At 36.7% G+C, this 26812-nt stretch overlaps 1 protein-coding gene across 1 annotated transcript; it reads left to right on the forward strand.

The window, feature by feature from the left end:
- The first annotated feature begins 24060 nt into the window (after positions 1-24060).
- LOC149835587 (AP2-like ethylene-responsive transcription factor AIL5) lies at positions 24061-26812 on the forward strand. Its single transcript, XM_090009621.1, has 9 exons — positions 24061-24142; positions 24259-24586; positions 24977-25059; positions 25178-25186; positions 25295-25383; positions 25474-25547; positions 25650-25700; positions 25905-25981; positions 26169-26812. Exons 1-9 carry the CDS (start codon positions 24061-24063, stop codon positions 26810-26812), a joined length of 1437 nt encoding a protein of 478 aa, XP_089865747.1.

The following is a 26812-nucleotide window of genomic DNA, read 5'->3' on the forward strand; positions in this document are numbered from 1 at the left end:
AATCTATCTTTATAAATATCTGGATCATATCCGACCCAGTTAAAAAATTTAGACCTAAAACTACTATTTTCCAGCCTTTAACTAGTAGCCAACGAGACAAATATACAAGTATACCATTGGGTTTTGAATCTACATCTCAACATAAGGTGACGTGCTCCTACTCAGCTAATAAAGAAGGATGTCGAGTTTTATTACTTGCCCTCATTAGCATGTGAAAAAATCAGGTGCAATATGATTGCACAAATAATTGTGCATTAAACCACTGATCACCTTCCATCCTGGGGTTAGGGACTGTGAGGTGTGAGACCCAAGACCTGATGGAGGGTGATGGGTGCATAATGCTTGAGCCTTCACTGCTGATAGCCTTCCTACTCCAATCTCCCTACGTGTTTCCCACAAAAAATAGAAAGCAACCCTAAAAAAAAAAAAAAATCTTCTCAGTAAGACTCTAACCCCACTCTTCCGATAGGACCTCAAAATCTTTATTAATTGTCATTCAACAGTACATTTAGCTTCTTCGGTAATATATACACTATACCAACGGAAATTCAATTGAACCTTTTTTTTTCAAGTCTTTAGGTTGAAATTTTAAAATTAAAAGAATGCTTGTGTGGCTATCCTAAGATCAAATTTGATGCAACTATCAATAAAGTTGCATAACTATAATAGGGAAAAATTGGTTTTAAGTTTTTTATCCCTCCCAAGATTAAGCTGGACATCCACCGATGTGGTATCCCATGTGGTAAGCGGGGTCCTGTGCCAAAATGAAGGCCCAGGTTTGAATCCCTCTACCACATGGGGATCAAGAGATATCTGGTAGGCTCTTTATAAACCCAACTTGCATTTAAAAATAAAAAAAGATTAAGCCCCATGACCAATGGGGGCTCTGCTTGTTTGGTAGGAGATGTTAGTGCACAAGACCGTGTTGGTGAGACTTGAATTTCAAGTTCAATGTAACACCCTAATCTGGAATCTTAAGAGTTCAAGTCCGATTGGTATTACTTATGAGAGAGAAAGCATACAAAGTTCACACAGAAAAAAACATGGTTAATTTTTTTTTCTTTTTCTAATAAGTCATTTTTTTCCAAAGTTCATCATTCATAACATGTAAAAATAATAATTACAAAATTATTCAATGATAAGAAAATAAACTAACAAGTACTCGACTACAAAGTCGGAGTATCTGATCACGTCCTGCCTGCGCTAGTATATTAGGAACCTACAATTGCAATTATACAAAGGATAAATCTACAACTTAGTAAAGAATAATTATAAGCAAATAATAACTTTAACTTATAACTATAGTGAACTCTAAGCTCCTAGTCTGAGTTTAGTTTTTGACACACCATACAAGGTTTGTATATTTTAATTTTTTCTCTTAACACTATCAAACAAACACTCACTCACACTGAACTATAACACTAGGTCGGCTATATCGGTCATAATCATCTATGGGCGTAGCAACCCGCGTAGAATACCTTATTTCTACAATGTTGGTCAGACTATGAACCATACACTCTCAGTGATCCCCAGATCACTAGGCACTACAGTAAAACAGCAAAGGAGACCCACTACAACAAAGCAGTAGATTAGCGACGACCACATTCCGTCGCTAATCCGTCGCTAATCCGTCGCTAACATGGTTAGCGACGGATTAGCGACAACGCGGCGACAGTATGCTTACGTCGCGAATATTTCGACGCTAACTGACGACGGAATAATTCCGTCGCCAAGTCCGTCGCTAATTGCGACGGAATAACGAGCGCTATATTCCGTCGCCAATCCGCCGGTACTAAACGGCGACCACGGCGTGGCAACGGATTTAATTCTGTTGCTAAGCCGTCGCTAGATTAATATGAATAGCGACGGAATCATCCGTCGCTAATCCGTCGCAAAAACGAAAAAAAATCAAAAAAATTTTATTTAAAAATTAATTACCGAGAACTGTACAATTTATATTTCCTGTACAATTTATATTTCCTGTAAATAAAAAACAAACCACACAAAAAAATTCATATAACAAGTATCTATAATAATTAATCGTTCCACCTTAAAACTAAGAAGTTTAATTATTTACAATTCAACAATTACAATTAGGAAAAATAAAAAAAATAGAACTTCTTCAACACAGTCCTCTAATCATCGCCAAGATTTTGTGCGTCTTCTTGTTCATTGTCTTTATCTGTCCCTTCAGCTCTACTACCCTGATTATCGCTAGCAGCCTACACAAGAAAAGAACAGTCAGTATTGATAAACAAAATATAATGAAATAAATTACACACTATATGTGATTCTATCATGTGCTCATGTGTGATCTAAGGCAATAAAAAAACTCTATATGTGATTCTATCATGCTCATATGTGTGCTAAGGCAGTCAAAAAATTGAATATGTGATTATAGCATGTTCATATGTGTTCTAAGGCATATAAAAAAACTCTATATGTGATTCTACCATGCTCAGATGTGCTTTAAGGCAGGCAAAAAACTATATATGTGATTCGATCATGCTCGTATGTGTGCTAAGGGAGTAAAAAAATTGAATATGTGAATATAGCATGCTCATATGTGCTCTAAGGCAGGCAAAGCCAAAAATTTTATATGTGATTCTATCATAAATGATATATAACATGTTCATATGTGTTCTAAGGCAGTTAAAAAACTCTATATGTTATTATAGCATGTTCATATGTGTGCTAAGGCAGTCAAAAAACAGAATATGTGATTATAATATGCTCATATGTGTTCTTAGGCAGTAAAAAAACTGAATATGTGATTATAGCATGCTTATATGTTCTAATGCAATCAAAAAAACTTTATATGTGATTCTATCATGCTCATATGTGCTCTAAGACAGACAAAAAGTTAAATATATATATATATATATATATATATATATATATATATATATATATATATATATATATATATATATATATATATATATATATATATATATATATATATATATATATATGATTCTATCATGCTCATATGTGTGCTAAGGCAGTAAAAAAATTGAATATGTGATTATAGCATGTTCATATGTGTTCTAAGGCATCTAGAAAAACTCTATATGTGATTCTACCATGCTCAGATGTGCTTTAAGACAGTCAAAAAAACTATATATGTGATTATACCTGAGAGGGACCTGGAATCGAAGATCCCCTATCCTGAACAGCGGCCTTGATCTCATTTCGGAGAAAGGGGGCGACGGTGCTTATGTCGGCGCAAGAAGTTGGTGAGCCGTAACTGGAAGAACCAATAACTGGTGAAGTGTTCATATTACTCCCAAACCCGAACACGCGACCTTTTTTGGGTTCACCTGCTGCAGTCACCCATGCTGTAGGATCAAATGATGGAATGCTAGGGGTATCAATCGTTGCATAAAGATATGACAATCATGGCTCTTCAACCCATATAACTGTCCATCGTCAATCTTCACAGCCCGAGCAATGTTAGAGACATATCCATCTGGAAATCTCAGTTGTCTCAACCATTGACATACATGTTTTATTTGATCAGGTCCGAGCACGTACTTCGCCTTTGGTTTCAGTACTTTGCCATTATACTCTTTGAGTTCCAATTCTGGTCTTTTACATATTAATTTTAAATCCATACAGGCCTTCGGATTATCCTTCGTTTTTCCTTTAATATTCATTACTGTATTGAACACATTATCAAACACATTTTTCTCTACATGCATCACATCCAAATTATGTCGTATCAATAGGGTCGGCCAATACGGTAGTTCCCCAAAAATAGATTTTTTCGTCCAATTGTGTTCCTTCCCAAATCCACGGAAGGGTGTAGGACTGCGGGCATCTGTTAATACATCTGGAAAGTATCGCAATCTTCTTAAAATCTCTATGCCAGACAATCTTGAGGATGGACCTTCCATTTCAGTTGTGCCTGCTGTAAATGCATTCTTTTGACATCGGAACGGATGATCGCTGGGTAGAAATTGACGATGGCAATCAAACCAGCAAGGCTTCCTTCCATGCCTCAATCTAAAAGCTTTGGAATCCTCCATGCAGTACGGACAAGCCAACCTCCCATGTGTGCTCCAACCAGATAACATACCATATGCAGGGAAGTCACTGATTGTCCATAGAACAGCGGCCTTCATGTTGAAATTTTGTTTTTTGTGGGCATCATACGTGGTAACACCGTCATCCCACAGTACTTTTAATTCATCAATCAATGGCCTTAGATATACATCAAGATTTTGGCCAGGTGAGGTCGGACCAGGGATCAACAGAGACAAGAAAAGATTTGGACGTTTCATACACAAGCTTGGTGGAAGGTTGTATGGAGTTACAAATACTGGTCAGCATGAGTATGGAGTTGATCTACCCCCAAATGGATTAAATCCATCTGTACATAGACCGAGTCTAACATTTCGCACTTCCATTGCGAAGTTCTGATGAGTACGATCAAAGTGCTTCCAAGCTTCAGCGTCAACAGGATGCGTGATCTTGTTTTCATCGTGTCGAACTTTATTTGCATGCCATCTCATGTGTTTAGCTGTCTTTGAAGACATATACAATCGCTGCAATCTATGAGTGATAGGAAAGTAGCAGAGCGACTTGTATGAAACTTCCTTTGATCTCGTGCTACCATTGCCTCTTGTCTTTGGCTTGAACCGAGGATGCCCACATGACGGGCATGATATGTTGTTTTTCTGCTCCTTGAAATACAACATGCAGTGATTTGGACAAGCATCAATCTTTTTGTAACCCATACCTAGAGCGTTGACCATAACTTTCGCACGATAGAAATTTTGTGGCAATTTCTCATCTTTAGGCAACATACTCTTCACAATCATGCACAAACGGTCAAAACATGATTGACTCAAATTATACTCGGACTTCAAATTCATTAGTTGAAGAACTGCAGACAAGATAGTGTGACTCTCACAACCGTTCCAAAGTGGCTCATCAGCATCTTTAAGTAAATCATAAAATCTACTAGCTGCATCGTTTGGTGATTCTTCATCTACGACAGTTCTTACATCACTAGAACTCATAGCAGAACCCAGTTCTGTTCCTGCAGCATCAAATATCAAATTCGTATATGGATTATCGTGCACCACATTCACCCGTGCATCAAAATCGTTTCTAAATTCTTCTCCATGAAACGCCCAGTTCTGATAATCACTCACAAAACCCTTCCTGTATAGGTGATGTCTAACGCCATGAGGTTCTACAAATCGATTATTCTTACAAATCTTGCAGGGACACCTAATCCGACCTGTGGGATCTACCGTACTGACACTCGCCGTTGCAAATTCAATAAAACTATCGACACCATCCATATATTCATGCGATAACTCATTGTCCACTATCCTACGGTACATCCATTCACGGTTTGCAGTCATTCTGTCGTATGATGTTACGAATAGTATCCTAACGAATTAAGAAAAAAACAATCAGAATGCTACGATGAAGAAAATATCAAATTTATCATGCAATATACTATGTCAAACAATAACAAGAATTTTGATGCATGCATTGATAACTTAATATTTTCATGTGCAAACTATTAATGACATGATACAATCATTTGAAGCATGCTTTTATTATAAAATTTCACATGGAAGTCAAAATCAAATTGAAAGTAACTACATGCAAGCATGGATACAATTACATCAAACATTGCAATACATCATAATCATTCATATCAAATAAATGGCAAACATGTACCTGCAACAAACACACTTCAATATCTCACTAACTACTACCATGCTTAGCATGGACTCCGTACTCCAAAAATAAGAACACTTCCATATTTCTACATTAAAATCATGCTCAGCATGATCTCCGAACTCCAACAAAGCAGTCCTAGATATCAACAACTAAGTGAGTGTGTGAACAATAAAGTGTTGCATTCAATAAATTAAATAACATGTGATACGTTTGCATCACTTACTCACCACGGGTATTTACCCGATTTGCATTGTTTTTGTCATTTACTTACCACAGATGGCCGAGCACGAGTTGGTTCCGTTGAAAAATCTGCACAAAAACAAAACAAATTAAGTAACAAACTAACTAATCATGAAACAAGATGAAACACTAACTAAAAAAATTAAAACAAATTAAAACAACTCTAACTAATTGAAAGAAGAGAAAAGAAAAATAGTATATATGTTAAGCCAAATCTAACTAGAAGATGCTAATTTAACAAACCAGCTATAACATGTTGAACCAGTCGACTAACATAAAGTCATAGACAATTTCTAATCTGAACTACTTAGCAAAGGAATAGTAAATCAATCAATTAGTTTACTAGAAAAGATGTGAACTCTGTTTAACCACCACTATCATAAAGAATTCAAATAGCCCTAATCTAACTAACTGATTGTTAGAACATTAAATACCAATCTATCTAAGAAAAATATAATTATAAAAGACTAATAGATTGAAATACTCTAACTAACCAGATTTCAAGAAAACAAATTGAAGTAAAACTAACTACCAGTAGACATTAACAAACTAACAAATTGATAAAAATTTATGAACTACTCTAACTAGAACAAACTAACAAATTGATAAAAATTTATGAAATACTCTAACTAACCACAGTTGATTAAATCTCAACCTAGCCAGTTGATTTCGATTTGAATTTTTTTTTTATAATTATTTTTTTTTTGAATTTTAAATCTCAACCTAGCCAGTTAAACCACCTGCCTTTCCGGCAGGGAAGGGGGTTAAACCCCCTGCCGGAAAGGCAGTTCCGGCATGGGGGGTTGACCCCCTGCCGTGCCTTTACGGCAGGGGGGGTCGACCCCCTGCGTTTTCGGCAGGGGGTCGACCCCCCATGCCTTTCCGGCAGGGGGTCGACCCCCCTGCCGGAAAGCACGGGGAGCGGCGGCTGGCGAGGTCTCCGGTGGCCGGCGCAGTCGACAGCAGAGAGGGGGAGACCTGGAGCGAAGCTCGGGGGCCACTGGGTCGCCGGAACTCAGAGCGGAGGCGAAGAGGTGGCTGCAGGGAGGATCGTCGGTCGTCGGCGGCTGAGGACACCGGTTGCGAGTCGTCGGCGAAGGGGAGACAACACCTCCCGACAGCAGCCACAGAGGAACAACAGGGAGGAGGAAGAGGTCGGCGGCGGGTCGCCGGTGCTCGGGGTCTCTGGCGCAGCCGCTAGCCAAGCAGGGAGGTCGGCAGCGAGGATCGTCGACGAGGCGGCGGCGGCCGGACGGTGGCGAGAGCCGACGAGCGGCGGGAGGGAGAGGGCGGCGGGCGGGAGCAATACAGCGAAACAGGAAAAAGAGAAAGAGGGATGGGATTAGGGATTTACGCGATATTTAGCGACGGCTTAGCGACGGAAACATTCCGTCGCTACGCCGTCGCTAAATCAAAATACAAAAACCGCGACGGAATATATACTGTCGCTACTCCGTCGCTAATTAGCGACGACAGAGTTCCCTCTCTAAATCCATCGCTAAAATGGTGTTCTTGTAATAAAAAGTAGCGACAAAAAATTTAGTCGCTAATCCGTCGCTAAGTAGCGACAGATTATCGATAAAAGTTGTTTCTTCGCTAATCCATCGCGAATTAGCGACAGATTCTATCTCTAGCTAATCTGTCGCTAATTAGCGACGAAAAAAATCCGTCGCTAATTTCCGTCGCTAATTAACAATTTTCTTGTAGTGACCCCACCGATAGCTAGTCGGGAGGTCAGGCTCAAACTCAATTTCGGCATGGTTCATGCTACATCCTAACTACAATAACTTTCAACTATCCGTGGTTGTTTACAGTCTTAAATACTGTGTGAATATAACCCTAAGTCATATTTTAAGTTTATTACATTAAACCTTACTCTCAAGCTCGTGTTTCACTCGTTCTTTCATGAGCGATATTGTGAAATAATTACGATGGATCTCACTCTCAATCTCATAATTACATTTGGGTTCATACTTTGTATCTTACTAAGCATGTAACGAAGTAGAGTCTCTACTTTGTTAAATCACTAGCGGTTCAATCTCCATGGTAACTGCACTCTAGCCGTGAATCATGTAGTCCTTTCCACAGGTCATCACTTTCAAGATTTAAGGGGTTATGCATGTTAATCTCAATGTAAAATTTATATGACATGAGTAGAATAAATGGACTCAAGTCTAATTACAATCTCATCACAAAACATGAATAATCTCTTTCTAATATGCATGACATCACGACTAATATATGCATATATTCATCTTATTGCAATAATCTCATGCACAATCATTTTATGCATATCATGTTTACACTCAAGAACCATATTTCTAAACATGCTAATATGCAACATCAATCATAACAAACAACGCAATATAATTTGTTTACAACTAAGATTACTTATAATATCTCTTACCTCAAATATGAATATTGTACTCTAGTCATAATTGAGTCTCAAGAGGCTCTAACAATAGAATCTGATCATCACACATGCATATTCATATTATTACATATACCTTCTTTATATTTTAATAAAATTACCAAAAATACCCCTCCAAAGTTGACTCATCAGACCTTGATTTTTATACCCTTGATTTGATTAGAACTAAAGGACAAAGAGATTCTCCTCTACAATACCAGTCCAACATATCAAATCTCCCTCAATTCTGAGTTCGGAGTGCAAAGTTATATCCATTTTACTTAATCAGATATTGGTATACACAAGGGTAATTTGGTCATTTCAACTCTTATAATTTGACCTGACTCATCATAGGTCAAAAAAGGTTCGGTTTGAGCTTATAGTACTAGGCTTACTGAACCTACTCTCAACCCATCTGGGTTCGGTTCAAAAACTCAGTCGGATTCTCAAAATTCATAACTAATCACAAACTGGATCCAGATTCATTTCTGATATGGATCCAAAATTGTCAGACTAGATCCAAACCCAATTTTGATCTAGATCTAAAACTGTTGGACTGGATCCAGACTCAGTTTTGATCTGGATCTAGAACTGTTAGACTGGATCCAAACCCAATTTTGATTTGGATCTAGAATTGATCCATCTAGTTAGATCCAAATCCAGCTCTGATCTAGATCCAACACTGATTTGAACAAGATTCAGTTCTATTTTGGATCCAACACTAATCCAGTTCTGATATAGATCCAAATTTGTTAGATAGGATCCATTTTAATTTGGATCGGTCGAGACTAACTGGATCGAACTAGACCCAGATTAGGTTTGGTCTAGATCAAACCAGATCCAACAAAATATTTGAGACCCAGTCAGACTTGACTCGGTCTGGTTCACACCCAGATCGGTTCAGTCTAATTGAGTCAGTCAGATTCAATACGATCGAGTCAGACCGGTTCAGTTCATACCGTTCGGTTCGAACTAGTTCAGTTCAATACGATTTTTTTTATCTTTATTAAAAAAAAGGGCTAAAGGACACAACCCCTTCTGATTTTTCTTCTCTGTTGCAGAGGGGCCGACAATCAGAGCCACCCCCCCCCCCCCTCTCTCTCTCTCTCGGCAACAAGGCTGGTAGCCATGGCTGTCGGCTTGTTTTCTGAGGGTTTTTCTGCAACTCACGGGCAACCATGGCTGCCAACCCTCTGATCGACCGAAAAAGAAAATGAAGAAAAAAGATGGCATACTTGTGGTGTTGTCGACGGCGGTTCCGGTAAGCCTCTCCCCCCTCTGTCATTTTTTTTTTTTAGGTTCTCTCTATCGCTCTGTGTATCGATGGGGTGGAGGGCTAACCACGAGTGCTTTTTATAGGGCCCTCACAGTGGGTGAGGATAAACCTCACCCCATCCGTCGATCGTGGGGGGTGAGGTTTATCCTCATCCCCCCCCCCCATGCGATAATAAGGAAGGCAGTTCCCGAAAATGGGGGAACTGTCTTCCCCTGATTTTTCTCTCTTTTTTTTAACTTCCTCCACTCGATGCTTTCATCTGGTGGTTTTACAATTCTATCCACTTTAAAAGAAGATTCATCCCAAATCTTACCTGGAATCAATTATGAAAATTGTGCACGGATGTCTAATGCGCGCTCACATATGTCCTCATTTTTGTTGCGATGACCCTTTCTGACCAATACTAATGATATATTTTTGTTTCACATCTTCTGCACATTCACTTCTAAGATTTTTATGAGTTTCTTACTCAAGCTCAGATCGTTCTGGATTCCAATACTGACTCGACTGCATCCAATATGTTGGAGGGATCAAGCACATACTTTCATAACATAGAGACATGAAATACGTTATGAATTCTGGACAAGGAAGGTGGCAAAACCAATCGATACATTGTCTGACCAACTCTCGCGAGTATCTCAAAGGGTCTGAATAGTTTGCTTTGACTGTCCGTCTGTCTAAGGGTGAAATGTTGTGCTCATTTTTAATTATGTTCTAATTGCCTCCTGAAAACTCTGTCTGAATCATGATGTAAACTTGAAGTCTGTATTTGAAATAATCGAATCAAGTACTCCGTGAAGCCTAATTATCTCTTTGATGAAGAGTTGTGTCAATTTGTCACAAGTATGAGTAGTCTTACAAGCTAAGAAGTGAGCTGACTTAGTTAGCCTATCTACAATTATCGATATTGAATTCATCCCATTCTTGGTCTTTGAAAATCCTGAGACAAAGTTTATAATAACATCTGCCTATTTCTACTCAGGTATGAGAAGTGGTTGTAGTAGTCCTATGAGTTGTTGGTGCTCAATCTTTACTTACTAGCACATCAGACACTTGCTTACAAACTGCGTAATGTCTCTCTTCAATCCGCTCTACCAAAATGTATCTTTCAGATCTCGATACATTTTAGTACTGCCTGAGTGGATGACATATATAAAGTGGTGTGCCTCGTCTAATAACTGATTCCTAAGCTGATGATCCTTAGAAATGCACACTTTATAACAAAACTTGAGAAGACTCTAATCATCAACCTTGAAATTCGACTCCTCACCTTTAATTTTTTTTTCTAAGTTTGGCCAACTTTGGGTCTAAAGGTTGATTTTCCATAATATGTTCTCAGAATTCTGACTTCAATGTGGTTTGAACAAACAATAATTGACTTGATAAGCATTGAGCTTCTGATTTTTGATGCGCAACTGAAGAAAATAGCTCCTAATCGATGAGTTTGGCTAATGCTCCTTACTTTTTGCTAAGAGCGTTAGCGACTACATTCACCTTTCTAGAATGATATTTTAGCTCAAAGTCATAATCTTTTAAAAATTTAAGTCATCTCCACTGTCTCAAGTTCAAGTCTCTATGCAAAAAAGGTACTTGAGGCTTTGATGGTCAATAAAAACTTCAAATTGTTCATTGTATAAGTAGTGTCTTAATATCTTAAGGGCGAATATGATCGTTACTAACTCCAAGTCATGTGTTGGATAATTAGCTTCATGTGTTTTCAATTGGCGAGATGCATAAGCTATCACTTTACCATATTGCATTAGAACGCAACCAAATCCTTTATGAGAAGCATCACTGTAAATAGTGAAGCCTCCATATCCAGAAGGTAAGACCAAAACTGGAGCAGTGGTCAAACACTTCTTTATCTCTTGAAAACTCCACTTACACTTATCATTCTACTCAAACTTTATGTCTTTCTTAGTGAGTTTGGTCAATGGAGCTGCCAACATAGAAAATTCTTCCATCAATCGCCGGTAGTACCCAACCAATCCTAAAAAACTACAAATCTCTATAGGATTCTTGGGTGTAGCCCAATTGATGAATGCCTCAATTTTCGCAGGGTCAACAATGATTCCCTCTTTGGATACAATATGACCAAGGAAGGACACATGCTCCAACCAAAATGCACACTTTAAATTTTTTGCATAGAGTCGATGTTCTCTGAGTGTCTACAAAACTATTTTTAGGTGTTCCTCGTGTTGCTCGCTTGTGTTGCGCCCTCGTGATTGAATAAATAAGGATGTCATCGACAAATACCACCATAAACTTATCCAAATATGGTTCGAAAACTATGTTCATCATATACATGAAAGTCGTTGGTCTATTAGTCAAACTAAAAGGCATGACCAAAAACTCATAATGGTTGTATCTTGATTTGAAAGTTGTCTTAGCCACATCTTCTTCCTTAATTTTTAGCTGATAGTAACTCGATCTCATATTCAACTTCGAGAAACATGTAACTCTTTGAAGTTGATCGAATAAGTCATCAATCTGTGATAATGAATATTTATTCTTGATAGTCACTGCATTCAATTACCGATAATCTATACACATTTGTAGTGATTTGTCCTTCTTCTTGATGAACAAAATTGGATCACCCCAAGGAGATATTGATGGTCGTATAAAACCTTTCTTTGATAATTCTTACAGTTGCTCCTTGAGTTCCTTAAGTTCTCCAGGCTACATCCGATAAGGGGCCTTTAAATGCGTGTTGTTCCTGGGACGATGTCGATTTGAAACTCAATCTCTCGATCAGGAGGGAGACGTGATAGTTCCTCTAAAAAAATATCTACATATTCTTGAACTATGTTCGCAGAAATTTAAGGGGTTATGCATGTTAATCTCAATATAAAATTCATGTAACAATACTAGAATAAAGAGACTCAAGTCTAATCACAAACTCATTACAAATATGTTATTTGCATACTATAATGTAGATATGCTATCACAAAAATAATCTCTTCCTAACATGCATGACATATCACAACTAACATGTGCATATAATTATCTCATTGCAATAATCGCATGCACGATCATTTTATGCATATCATGTTCACACTCAAGAGACATATTTCTAAACATGTTAATATGCAACATCAATTATAACATACAACGCAATATGGTTTGTTCACAACTAAGATTACTTATAATATCTCTTACCTCAAATACGAATGTTGTACTCTGATTGCAATCGAGTCTCAAGATGCGCTAATAACAGAATCTAATCATCACACAAGCATGTTTATATTAATGCACATACCTTCTTTATATTTTATAAAATTACCAAAATACCCTTACTAAGTTGACTCATCATACCCCAATTTTCGTGTCTCTAATTTGACCAAAACAAGAGAACAAGGAGATTTTTCATCATAAAATGAGTCCAATACACCAAACCTAACTCAATTCTGAGTTTGAAATACAAAGTTATGCTCATTTTACTTAATCAGATATTGGGAATACACAAGGGTAATTTAGTCATTTCAACTATTATGATTTGACTTGACTCATCCTAGGTCAAAACATGTTTGATCTGAGCTTAGAGTACTAGGTTTACTGAGCCTAGTCTCAACCCATCTGAGTTTGGTTCAAAAACTCAATTGGATTCTCAAAATTCATAACTAATCATAAATTGGATCCAGATTCATTTTTTATCTAGATCTAAAACTGTCAGACTAGATCCAAAACTAGTTCTAATTTGGATTTAGAACTGTCAAACTGGATCCAAACCCAGTTTTGATCTAGATACAAAACTAATTCATCTATTTTAATGCAGATCTAACTCTGATCTGGATCCAACACTGATCCAAACTAGATCCAGTTCAGTTCTAGATCCAATACTGATCCAAACTAAATCCAGTTTGGATATGAATCTAGATTTATCAGACATGATGTAACGCCCTAAAATTTTTAACCTTAATTATAGTTCAAATATTAAAATTTTGAGACTATTTTTTTTATAAGTATAAGTAAATCAGGTCTTATAATGCGGAAACGATTTTTAAAAACGGTTAAGACTTTGAGTGTGGTTACACTAAAGATATCAATCAAATCAAAATGTACGCGATATACATATTTCAAACCACGTACAATATAAGACTGAAATATGAAGACTTTTAATTTCATTTCAAATCAGAGTATGAAAACAATATTTCAGTCTCTACATGATAAAGTACTTAAAATAAAAAGATCATGAATATCAAGAACGCAAGGTAAGAGTGAACCCTCGAGGATGCAACTCGACCAGCCCTTCACTCAAACTACTCATCATACTTTACCTGCATTACCTGTCCTCGATAAAACGGGGTCAGACTCGCTAAAGTCTGGTAAAGCAACTCAAACTCAAACTTAAAGAAAACATATCAAGCATTTAAAGGTAAATATATATTATTCATCCATCGTCAAGTGATAGACAAGGGAACAACATCCTATGAGTCATTCATTTCAAGCATTCGAACATAAAACATTTCATCACTTAATATTCAATTCAACCTTAACTCACATAATAAAGCATAATCTATATGCATTCAAGTCATATAAGTCATCATATATATATATATATATATATATATGTGTGTGTGTGTGTGTGTGTGTGTGTGTGTGTGTGCATCTAAGACATTCAGATCATTACATCATTTTCATATGCATTCATAATTCTTACAAACAATAAGTCAAATCACATTTGATCATTCCAACGTGAAACACACACACATACCTTATAAGTAATTTAGTTAGATATCCATGATACACATCAATCATGATACATAGGTGTGATATATTTATTCAAACAATCATTTGCAATGAAACTATGTAGGCGTGATGTATCATTCACCTAATAAGTCAAAACTAGTCATTTGTAGGCGTGATGTGTCATTCACCTATACGCTAACATAAGCGTCATAATCACAACCTCATATCAAGATCTAAAATCAATAAGGGTCTAATTATCATATCTGAGTTCAATATATAATCATGCTATAATAGAAAAGCCAAATCTATAAATTCATAACTGGCTATCTCAATCAACTCAGAAGATCATCACAATTCATCATAACATTTCATTTATTCATAATAAAGATTTACAAAATCTACGTCAGATCACCTGGTCTAGGAATTGTACAACCTCACAAGGAGTTGCCGCCCTAGACGGATAGTCTGCCTGGTCTTGGACAATGTATTTCCGCACTCGAATATACCGTTGTCGTAGGCTATCCGCTCTTGGACAATGCACTTCCTCACAGAGACTTACCGCTCCAGCCGGATTACCTAATCTAGTCATGTACACCCTCACAAAGAATCCTTTGGGAAAAGTTCCTCAACGGGTATCATATCAAGTGAAAACTATTGTGATATATGCATAAATACAATTGACCACTCTCAGGGTCGATAGCCATCAACACAGGCATAAGCATGTATACAATCAAAGCATCACACCATACATCACTTCATATGACATTAAAATTATAAAATCACACATTTAGCCAATAAGGCTTCATGAACCAAGTTCATTATTGAACTTAAACATTTATCACATGCATTCATAATTTTATTTCACGTGACATTTAAATCATATCATACATAAGAATATTATCTTACGCATCATATCATCGCCACAAAGAACATTGCACTTCATAAATTGAACCTTGAAGCATGCATAAACAAAACATGAGTTCTATGCATGCATACATGAACATGCACATTTCATAATATGAAGCAACTAAACCTCAACATACATAACTCCTACATAGTTCAAGATTTGCACACACGATAAAAGTCATATGCATTTTTCACCACATGAATCAATATATCACCTTAGATATAATTATGTAAGGGTTGATCAAAATCTCATTGACCATCCTACCGTGCATTATACATATATATTTCTCAACCAAACAAGACATACAAGTTCAAAACAATTTATAACATTCACATGCTTTCTTCTATACAAGAATAAATGAGTCCAACATATGACAAGACAATATATATAACATTCACAGTATGCATCGAACACGACTTATACATATCCATAGTAGTTATATGTGCACAATGTATTAAATTTATACAAACACACAAAGCAATATAGTATGCACAAACCAAAGTATGATGACACACATTGCGTATATATTATATATTCATAAGTGTACAAACATTTAAACCCACACACAGGTGTACCTACAGCAAACACACTCCATATTCCTCTAACTACAATCATGACAAACATGATCTCTGAACTACAATCACAAGAGTCCTAGATATCTACAACTAAGTGAAGTGTGTGAGCATAACTTGTATTTGCAATTCATTTAGATATTTAGTGCAACATCATGCTTACACAATTAGTGCCTAAACATGCTCTTTATAAGTTCAGTTAAGGTATCTTACCTTAATAATGTGAGGAACAATGAATTAAAACTTAAAAGATCGAGGAGTTTTGAAATCCGCAAATACCGCTACCCAAGCAATACAACAAATCCTTCGCGTGTGATGCAAATGCCAAAAACTCAACAAATGTCAATTATAACAAGATTAGCCAAAAATAGCAAATTACCCTATGAATCATTACCAAGAGCCAAATAACACACAAATACACTTCAATAATGTATAACCTCTATCAAAAATATATTTAAATATAATATATATATATAGTGATTTATAGCCCAAAATAGTTCTATAAATGCAAATTATATTGATTGGCTTGAATGAATAAAAGAATATGTAATAAATAAAATTCAAAAGCTAAAAAACATTTCTAATTTGGAGAAAAAAAATAAGTTCTTTATTTATAAATAATCTTTAAAAATTATGGGTTTACATCCTACCCCCTTAAAAAAAAAATTGTAATTGAAATTTATACAACCATTTAAACAGGTGAAAGTATTCATCAGGTCATTGACCCTTTTACCCAAACCATCTAGCGAAGAAAAAATCAAAATAAATATGAGTCTTAGGCATATTTTTAAGTTAACATCAACAACATTTCAAACATCACAAATCATACAAGTCTTTTATATTTAATATTGACACCTTTCATATATGTGCATCTACAGGATTTAAAAATGAATACCTTACTTGCGAGAGTCGTCTTACTCGCATCTCCTGGCCACTATTACCAAACTGCTCTGATACCATTTGTAAGGACCCAAAATTTTTAACCTTAATTATAGTTCAAATATTGAAATTTCGAGACTGTTTTTTTTATAAGTATAAGTAAATCAAATCTTATAATGCAGAAACAATTTTTAAAAACGGTTAAGACTTTGAACGCGGTTACACTAAAGATAACAATCAAATCAAAATGTTCGAGATATATATATTTCAAACCACGTATACTATAAGACTGAAATATGAAGAGTTTTAATTTCATTTCAAATCAGAGTATGAAAACAATACTTCAGTCTCTACATGATCAAGTACTTAAAATAAAAAAATCATAAATACCAAGATCACAAGGTAAGAGTAAACCCTCGAGGATGCAGCTCGACCAACCCTTCTCTCTAACTACTCATCATATTTTACCTACATTACATGTCCCCCATAAAATGTAGTCAGATTCGCTAAAGTCTGGTAAAGCAACCCAAACTCAAACTTAAAGAAAACATATTAAGCATTTAAAGGTAAATATATATTATTCATCCATCGTCAAATGATAGACAAGGGAACAATGTCCTATGAGTCATTCATTTTAAGCATTCTAATATAAAGCATTTCATCACTTAATATTCTATTCAACCTTAACTCATGTAATAAAGCATAATTTATATGCATTCAAGTCATACAAGTCATCGCATAAATAAATATATATATATATATATATATATATATATATATATATATATATATATATATATATATATATATATATATATATATACATCTAAGACATTCAGATCATTACGTCATTTTTATATGCATTCATAATTCTTATAAACAATAAGTCAAATCACATTTGACCATTCCAACGTGAAGCACACACACATACCTTATAAGTAATTTAGTTAGATATTCATGATACACATCAATCATGATACATAGGTGTGATATATTTACTCAGACAATTATTTGCAATAAAACTATGTAGGCGTGATGTATCATTCACCTAATAAGTCAAAACTAGTCATTTATAGGCGTGATGTATCATTCACCTATACGCTAACATAAGCGTCATAATCACAACCTCATATTAAGATCTAAAATCAATAAGGATCTGATTATCATATCTGAGTTCAATATATAATCATGCTATAATAGAAAAGCCAAATCTATAAATTCATAACTGAATATCTCAATCAACTCAGAAGATCATCATAATTCATCATAACATTTCATTTATTGATAATAAAGATTTACAAAATCCACGCCGGATCACCTGGTTTAGGAAATGTACAACCTCACAAGGAATTACCCCTAGACGGATGGTCTGCCTGGTCTTGGACAATGCACTTCTTCACAAGAATATACCGTCTTTGCGAGCTACCGCTCTTGGACAATGCACTTCCTCACAGAGACTTACCGCTCTAGCCGGATTACCTGATCTGGTCATGCACACCCTCATAGAGAATCCTTTGGGAACAGTTACTCAACGAGTATCATATCCAGTGAAAACTATTGTGATACACGCATCAATACAATTGACCACTCTCAGGGTCTATAGCCATCAACACGGGCATAAGCATATATACAATCAAAGCATCACACCATACATCACTTCATATGACATTAAAATTATAAAATTACACATTTAGCCAATAAGGCTTCATGAACCAAAGTTCACTATTGAACTTAAACATTTATCGCATGAATTCATAATTTCATTTCACGTGGCATTTAAATTATATCATACATAAGCATATTATCTTATGCATCATATCATTGCCACAAAAAACATTGCACTTCGTAAATTAAACTTCGAAGCATGCGTAAATAAAATATGAGTTCTATGCATGCATACGTGAACATATACATTTCATAATACGAAGCAACTAAACCTCAACATACATAACTCCTACGTAGTTCAAGATTTGCACACACTATAAAAGTTAGATGCATTTTTTACCACATGAATAGATATATCACCTTAGATATAATTGTGTAAGGGTTGGTCAAAATTTCATTGACCATCCTACCGTACATCATGCACATATATTTCTCAAGCAAACAAGACATACAAGTTTAAAATAGTTTATAACATTTGCATATTTTCTTCTATACAAGAATAAATGAGTCCATCATATGACAAAACAATATATATAACATTCACAGTATGCATCGAATATGACTTATACATATTCATAGTAGTTATATGTGCACCATGTATCAAATTCATATAAACACATAAAGCAACATAATATACGCAAACAAAAGTACAATGACACATATTGTGTATATATTATACATTTATAAGTGCACAGGCATTCAAACCCACACACAGGTGTACTTACAACAAACACACTCCATATTCCGCTAACTACAATCATGACAAACATGATCTTCGAACTACAATCACAAGAGTCCTAGATATCCACAACTAAGTAAAATATGTGAGTATAACTTATATTTGCAATTCATTTAGATATTCAGTGCAACATCATGCTTACACAATTAGTGCCTAAATATGCTCTCTACAAGTTCAGTTAAAGTATCTTACATTAATAATATGAAGAACAATGAATCGAAACACAAAAGACTGAGGAGTTTTGAAGTCCGCAAAGACCGCTACCCAAGCAATACAACGAACCCTTCATGTGTGATCATAAATGCCAAAAACTCAAAAATATCAATTATAACAAGATTAACCAAAAATATCAAATTACCTTATAAATTATTACCAAGAGCCAAATAACACACAAATATGCTTTAATAATTTAAAAACTCCATCAAAAATATATTTATATATATATATAGTAATTTATAGCCCAAAATAGTGCTATAAATGCAAATTATACCCTGATTGGATTGAATGAACAAATGAATATGTAATAAATAAATAAATATAATTCAAAAGCTAAAAACACATTTCTAATTTGGAGATAAAAAATGAGTTCTTTGTTTATTAATAATCCTTAAAAATTATGGGTTTTACATAGGATCCAGACCCAACTTTGTATGGATCCAGTTCAATTTGGATCAGTCTAGACTGACTGGATCGAACTGGACCCAGATTTGGTCTGATCCAGATCACACCAGATTCAAACAAAGAATCGAGACCCAATTAGACTCGACTCGGTCTGGTTCATACCCAGATCGGTTTGGTCTGATTGAGTCAGACCAATTCGATCCAATAATAATTTTTTTTACTTGGTTCGGTCTAAGTGCGACCCAAACTACCTGGTTCGATCTGGGTCACACCTAGACCGACCCAAGTCGGTTATTAAAAAAAAAAGGCAGAAAGGGCACAACCCCTTTCGATTTTTCTTCTTTGTTGCAGAGGGGCCCACAGCCAGAGCTGGCCCTCTCTCTCTTGACGAAGTTTTTCTGCAACTCGTTGGCAACCATGGTTGTCGGCCCTCTGATCGACCAGAAAAGGAAACGGGAGAAAAAAATGGCATACTTATGGTGTTGCCAACAGCGGTTTCGGTAAGCTTCTCCTTCCTCTGCCACTGCTTTTTGTTTTTTTTTTTCACGCTATCTTTCTCTCTGTCGCTCTGTGTATCGATGGGGTGGAGGGATCACTGGGAGGGCTCTTTATAGGGCCCTCACGGTGGGTGAGGATAAACCTCACCTCACCCGTCGATCATGGGCGGTGAGGATAACCTCAACCCCCCTCCCCCCTCATGCGATAATGGGGAAGGCGATTCTCGAAAATGGGGGAATTGTCTTCCCTTGATTATCCTATATTTGTTTTTCACTCCCCCCACCCAACTCTTTACGTTCAAAACCCAATGATACTATGTAGAGTGTACCTGGTAGGGGTTTGCCAAACGCCAACTTGCCTTTAAAGAAAAACATAGTTAGCAAACTTTCAATGTCCCAACACAAGGTGACGTGCACTAACTGGGGTGCAATTAGACAGTACACTTTAATACATGCGGCAAAAGAAAAAGGCAATGCTGGAGGAGGTCTACAATGATTTTACCCTATTAAAAGGGGTTCCCCATGTTCCCTCTTTGCTTCTCATTCCTTCTTGCTTCCCCCACTCAATACATGCTCTCTCCTCTTTTCCGGTCAATGTCAGCCGTTTTATCCCTGTAAAAGTGAATTCCCATTGTCTTTTTGACTTACCTTATTTTTCCTACTCCCCAAAATGCCATCAATATTATGAACCTACATGGATGAGGAAGGGAATATCGCTACCATGTTTGAAAGTAAACAACCTTATAGAAAAATTAGAATTCTCACATGAACATTTTTTACAAGTTTAAGCATGAACATGCAGCTGAATAGACCATAGAAGTGTTAAAAAACGTTATAAAAAAATCTCTCCACCTTTCATGTGGAGAAAATTTTCTCATGTGGGCTGAAGAATTAGACAAAATGATGAACAATTCTCTTATCATGTTTGGAGTAGCATGGAAAGATCTTATTCTTCACATCTTGTACAGTTTTTTCCTAATTCTGAAGTCCAAACAAGGAAAACTAACTAATTTATTCTTCACTCTAGGCAGGTTTGGTGTTGTCAGTATCGGCCCATATGCATCGTATATCGCCAGAACCTGAATCGGTTAATTTTAATAAATGTAAAAAAAAAAAGCTTAAAATTAAATTTTAATTATTATTTTAATAATTTTAACACATGTCACATTCTGATTGACACATAATATTTTTAATTATTTTTTGGCTGATTCAGAACGATACACTTGAGTATCGGTATCAGCCGATACACCTGAATCGTTGGCCAAACAATACAGGTCCGATTCCGGTACTGACAACATTGTGCAGGTTAGATAACAAGGACAACTAAATAATCCAGCTTCATGAATTCTCATGATAAAGTAGGACGCAGGCAAAGATATATTAGAAAAACCTGCAGGCGATTCGTAGATATATGAAATTTTCAAATTAGGAACACTTGCCGGAGTCACTCCAGTGGCAGAAAGTGCTGAATCTTTGTCCCAGGTTTGGCTCCCACCGGTTGTGTGGGTGCCTTTAACTGGTGGGTTCCGTAAGAGCTTGGGTGTGGGTGATCCCACTTGGGGTTTACCTTATAAGGGAGTGTCCCATTAAGTGACCGTGTTTTATAAGAAAGGATGGATTATATCATCTAATAAACTTGGCATATCAAAAACTTCATTGATTTATTGCTTTTGTTGATATTTATAGTTCAATTTTTTACTAACCTGACATAAAAATTGCTTTTATACAAGAATTTTAAAAAAAAAATCCACGAAACAACCACCAAAATGCTTCTTTTATACTGAAGAGTGTTATCTATGGGGTATTGCAATTTCTTTACAAGATATTGGGCTCTTCTTCTTATTCTTAGTAAGCCAAAAAAAAAAAAACTTAGAAATATAACGTCTTATCTTGAGGCCTGTTCCCTCATCAGTGACGGCCACATGTGGGTGCGTTATGGGCGCCATCAGGTGCGTGCCACACATGGCAAGCGAGGCGGTCTATGATTGGTCTAAAACATTCAGGCTATATATATATATATATATATATATATATATATATATATATATATATATATATATATATAGAGAGAGAGAGAGAGAGAGAGAGAGAGAGAGAGCAAAGAAGTAAAATATAATTATATAAAGAATGAATTGTTTAGGCCGATCATACCATCTATACATAGTGTTTTGACCTAATCTTTCCATTGTCAAATGCTTCTGCAGTAGCATATTGATCCTCTATTGATCAAGAATTTCAATCTTTGAAAAATCTCATGATCATCCAATAAGAAAGGTCATTTAATATGAAATTTTCCAATCTTTTCATGACTCTACCACCCAGTCAATTCTTTTCCGCTTAATCCCGCCGGACACAGGTCTTTCAGGCTAAGGAATGGGAAATCTTTCTCCGGGTGCATGTGCATGGTGCATGAATCAAATGTTTAATATAAGTATATCAACTTTAACTAAATTTTTTTGGTTCTCTTAAGAACGGCTTTGTTTGTATAATAAAAAGGTACAAAGTAACAAATAAAGAAGGAACTCCTTAAAATTAGAATAAATGATATTTTTCTCATCTTAAATTGGACGAGTACCACCAATCTAAACAAATATTAAATGGCGTTTTGATGTCATTTTTAGAATTTTCATAGAGCAGGCAAATTTTACACAAAACTACAATTACACCAACTTTAATAGGTGTATTGCACACATACATAGAGCACCCACACATTAAGGCTTCTATGAGTTGAAGAAATGTTGGAGTTTTGAACTTGATTATGCTTTATATGATGCCAAACAGATTATGACAATGATGACTACCAGTGAAAAAAACGTACACAGTGATTTAATTGATACATACTACAAAAAAATGTAGTAACGCTGAAGGTCATAAACATGTTTACTGTGAATATTTAAGTGGAGAACCGTATTTGCTACACTCAATTTGCAGGTACAAATGCATCTTTTTTTTATGAGACTAACCTAACACATTGTGATCTACATGTTTTTTTCTTAGTGAGAATTGGCTCTTAGATCAGGTAGCTTTTACAAGGCTTCAAAAATCAACACCTTCATGTTATAAAATCATGTTTTTTCTTCGGAAACAAACAGATACATGCTGAATCCATCTATTAGGTCCAATTGGATCAAAACACGTGATATGAAGATTTAGAGGCATGTGTACCTGCAAAACCTTGTAATAATACATTATTCTTCATGTCCGAATCATAACACTAGGCAGTTAGTAATGATTACAAAGAGGAGGAGAGCAACCTTGACAGACGGACAGCCAAATTTGCAAAAATTCAAATCATAGAATCAAGAGTGGCCTAATCGAGTGCTCACCAACGGGGGGCTCCGCCTGGTTAGTAGGAGCTGTCAATGCACGTCTCTTTGTGGTAGGACGTTGCAGGTTCAAAACCCAATGGTACGTTGATCAATAACTGGTGGGGGTCTGCCTAGCGGCAGCTTGCCTTTCAAAAAAGAGTGGCTTAATCGAGTGTTCAGAAAAATAAACAATAGAACATCTAAACTTAACCTAACTTGGTCAAGTGCACTCATATTAGCGTTTGCAACGCTGCATGAGCCTATCTATAAGAACATCCAGCACACCTTTAACTCAAGGTAGTGGGCTCTCTCTTGTCTGCTTCTAGCTGATCATGAGGGTAAAACCGTCACCTTCTTGGGACTTATTCACCCTTTCATTTTCTTCGAGTAACCTGTTACCTCTCCTCCTCTTTACCCCCTCTATATATATCTTCCTCTCTCTCTCTCTCTCCATACACAAAACCAAAGCAGTAAGAAGGTTGAAGTAAAGTAAAAGGAAGACAATGGGTTCTGCTCATAATTGGTTAGGCTTCTCTCTTTCCCCTCTAGAGATGGTGGAACCTTCTAGAACCACCCAGCCACCACCCTCCCAACCCCCACAACTCTGCCTCCTTCAAGCTTTCACCCCTAACGGTATCCCCATCTCTCCCTCTCTGGTTTCTGATAGTGAGTGGTCCTCTCCCACTCTCTCTTCTGAGTTTGGTTTCTGATAGTGAGCTCTCTCTCTCTCTCTCTCTCTCTCTCGATAGCTGCAGGTTGGCCTTGCTCGGAAGAGAGGAGGGGTGATGGCGATCTGTCCATTATGGGGGTGGCGCCACCGAAGCTGGAGGACTTCCTGGGCGGTGCGCCGCTGGGGAGGTTCCCCAGCGACCCATCTCCGGAGCCGGTGTTCCAGAGGCTTCAGCCCTACGAGTCCGATTTGAAAGCGGTGGCCTTCCCGGCGGAGCAGCAGCAGCATTACCTCGGGAGGCACGACCAGCCCGACGTGGACGGTTGTGGTTTGCCGGTTGAGTCGGCGTCCAAGAAATCCATCGACACTTTCGGTCAGAGGACCTCTATCTATAGAGGGGTAACAAGGTCATTCTCAAACTTTTACTTTTCTTATTGTTTCTTATTGTCATTTGCTCATAAATGGTCATAACAGTATTTGCTTTATGCATAGTGTTTTAATAATATATGATTAATCTTCATAATAAAAGCATTATTGCTGTTAATCTGTTATCCATATGAGCATGAGTAAAAAGAAAAAAGGAAAGGGAAAGAAAAGGAAGAAGGAAGTGTCATTTTGAATGCATAATATAATGCATTGTTCTTAAATGATAAATTCAAAAAATGATGGGTTCAGGCATATGGTGTTGATTATTTTTCTTTTCTTTATTTTTATTATGGAAAAATGATGGGTTCAGGCATATGGTGTTGATTATTTTTCTTTTCTTTATTTTTATTATGGAAAAATGATGGGTTCAGGCATAGATGGACTGGGAGGTATGAAGCTCATCTGTGGGATAATAGTTCTAGAAGAGAAGGGCAGACTAGAAAAGGGCGACAAGGTATTCTTTTTTTGTTTTTGTTTTCCTAGTTTGAATTGTCTATATACATTTTGTTAAATATTGATTGGAGTTTTTCTTTTTCATGTACGATTGAAACCGTGGATACCATTTTTTACAGTTTATTTGGGTGAGTACTTTTGGTTCTCAATGGAATGAATGGCTGCTTTATGTATTCTGGACTGGTTTTCTTGAGTTTTGTTTCTCATGTTTTATTGGGTTTCATGTAATTTTGCAGGTGGGTATGATAAAGAGGAGAAGGCAGCACGAGCCTATGATCTTGCTGCACTGAAATACTGGGGTCCAACCACCACTACTAACTTTCTGGTGAGGTGATCGGATTCCGGTGAGCTTGTGTTTTAGGCTGAGTTAAGATGGTTGAAGTAAAAGTGTTTGCTTTTTCTTTTTTCTTTTAAGGTCTCTAACTATGAGAAAGAGCTCGAGGAGATGAAGAACATGACCAGGCAGGAGTTTGTTGCATCCCTCAGAAGGTGTACTATTTCTCACATGCCATCTTCAATAAACAGAGGCTTTGAGGGTATGTTTCTATAGATATATATTCGCTGATCAATTGTTTTTCTTGGATGTTGCAGGAAGAGTAGTGGTTTTTCTAGAGGGGCTTCCATCTACAGGGGAGTCACAAGGTTTGATTTGTTGGACTGTATTTAGTACTGCCTTGTCAAATTTTATGGGTTGTTTTGTCTGCTCCACATTTGGTCTTTGAAATATAGTAGGGAGAAAGTTTTGTGGGTAATAGAAAAGGGAGACGATAATTTTAGCATATTGCAAAATTAATGAACAATAATGAGCAAATCTTCACCAGAATTGCTTTTTGTGGAATTTGGCAGACACCACCAACATGGAAGATGGCAGGCAAGAATAGGGAGGGTAGCAGGCAATAAAGACCTCTATTTAGGGACTTTCAGTAAGTATAGCTTGACATCCCATGACTTTTCCTACCCATGTTTGTACCAAGCACCTCACATTTATTTATTTTTATGTTCACCAACAGTAGAGACAGCTACATCTCACTGTTTTCTCTGCAAATTTCAGAAGCTTATAATTGTTTTTTTTTTCTTGCTTTTTTTCTTTCTTGGGAACTTCAACAAAAGGTACCGAAGAAGAAGCAGCTGAGGCTTATGATATAGCCGCTATTAAATTCAGAGGTCCTAATGCAGTAACAAACTTTGACATGAGCAGATATGACGTGAAAAGCATACTCAACGGCACTCTACCCATTGGGGGAATCTCTAGCAGGAACAATAAGAGCTCAGAATCATCTTCTGATAAGAGCATCGAAGGGAATAACCAAGAATCACAGCCAAACATCCCCTTAGCTTTGCTTATCAAACAAGAACATGAGTGGCCGCTCTTATCATTCCGGAACACCACTCAGAATCCTAGTGCCTCAGCTCTCCTCAACCCCTCATCCATGGAAGCCCATGTGACCATGGATTTCTCCTCAACAACTGGGTTCCAGCAGAACAGTAATGCCTACCTCAATAATGGGATCATGTTTCCATCGTCGTCATCGTCATCAGTTGATTCAAATATGATGCTCCCTGCCGACCCTGCAGCGGCCGCGGCAGCCAGGAACTTGTACTACATGTATCAGCAACCATCAGGCTTCATGAGAACAAGTGGCTATGAAGACTCTGCTAGCTACAATACTTGGGTTGCTCCCACTGTGCAACCATTCCAAGGTTCAAGACCCAACCTTGAGGTTCTCCAGACGCCCATCTTCAGCATGGAATGA

The sequence above is a fragment of the Nuphar pumila genome, chromosome 6, assembly GCF_984573655.1.
Source record: "Nuphar pumila chromosome 6, dmNupPumi1.hap1.1, whole genome shotgun sequence".
Classification (NCBI taxonomy): domain Eukaryota; kingdom Viridiplantae; phylum Streptophyta; class Magnoliopsida; order Nymphaeales; family Nymphaeaceae; genus Nuphar; species Nuphar pumila.

What these genes read in the sequence shown, in the direction of transcription:
- LOC149835587 (XM_090009621.1), top strand. Translation starts at nt 24,061, where the DNA reads ATGGTGGAACCTTCTAGAACCACCCAGCCACCACCCTCCCAACCCCCA. An exon ending in TCAAGCTTTCACCCCTAACG is followed by an intron (nt 24,143 to 24,258) that starts GTATCCCCATCT and finishes CTCTCTCGATAG; the next exon opens with CTGCAGGTTGGCCTTGCTCG. An exon ending in CCACCACTACTAACTTTCTG is followed by an intron (nt 25,384 to 25,473) that starts GTGAGGTGATCG and finishes TTTTCTTTTAAG; the next exon opens with GTCTCTAACTATGAGAAAGA.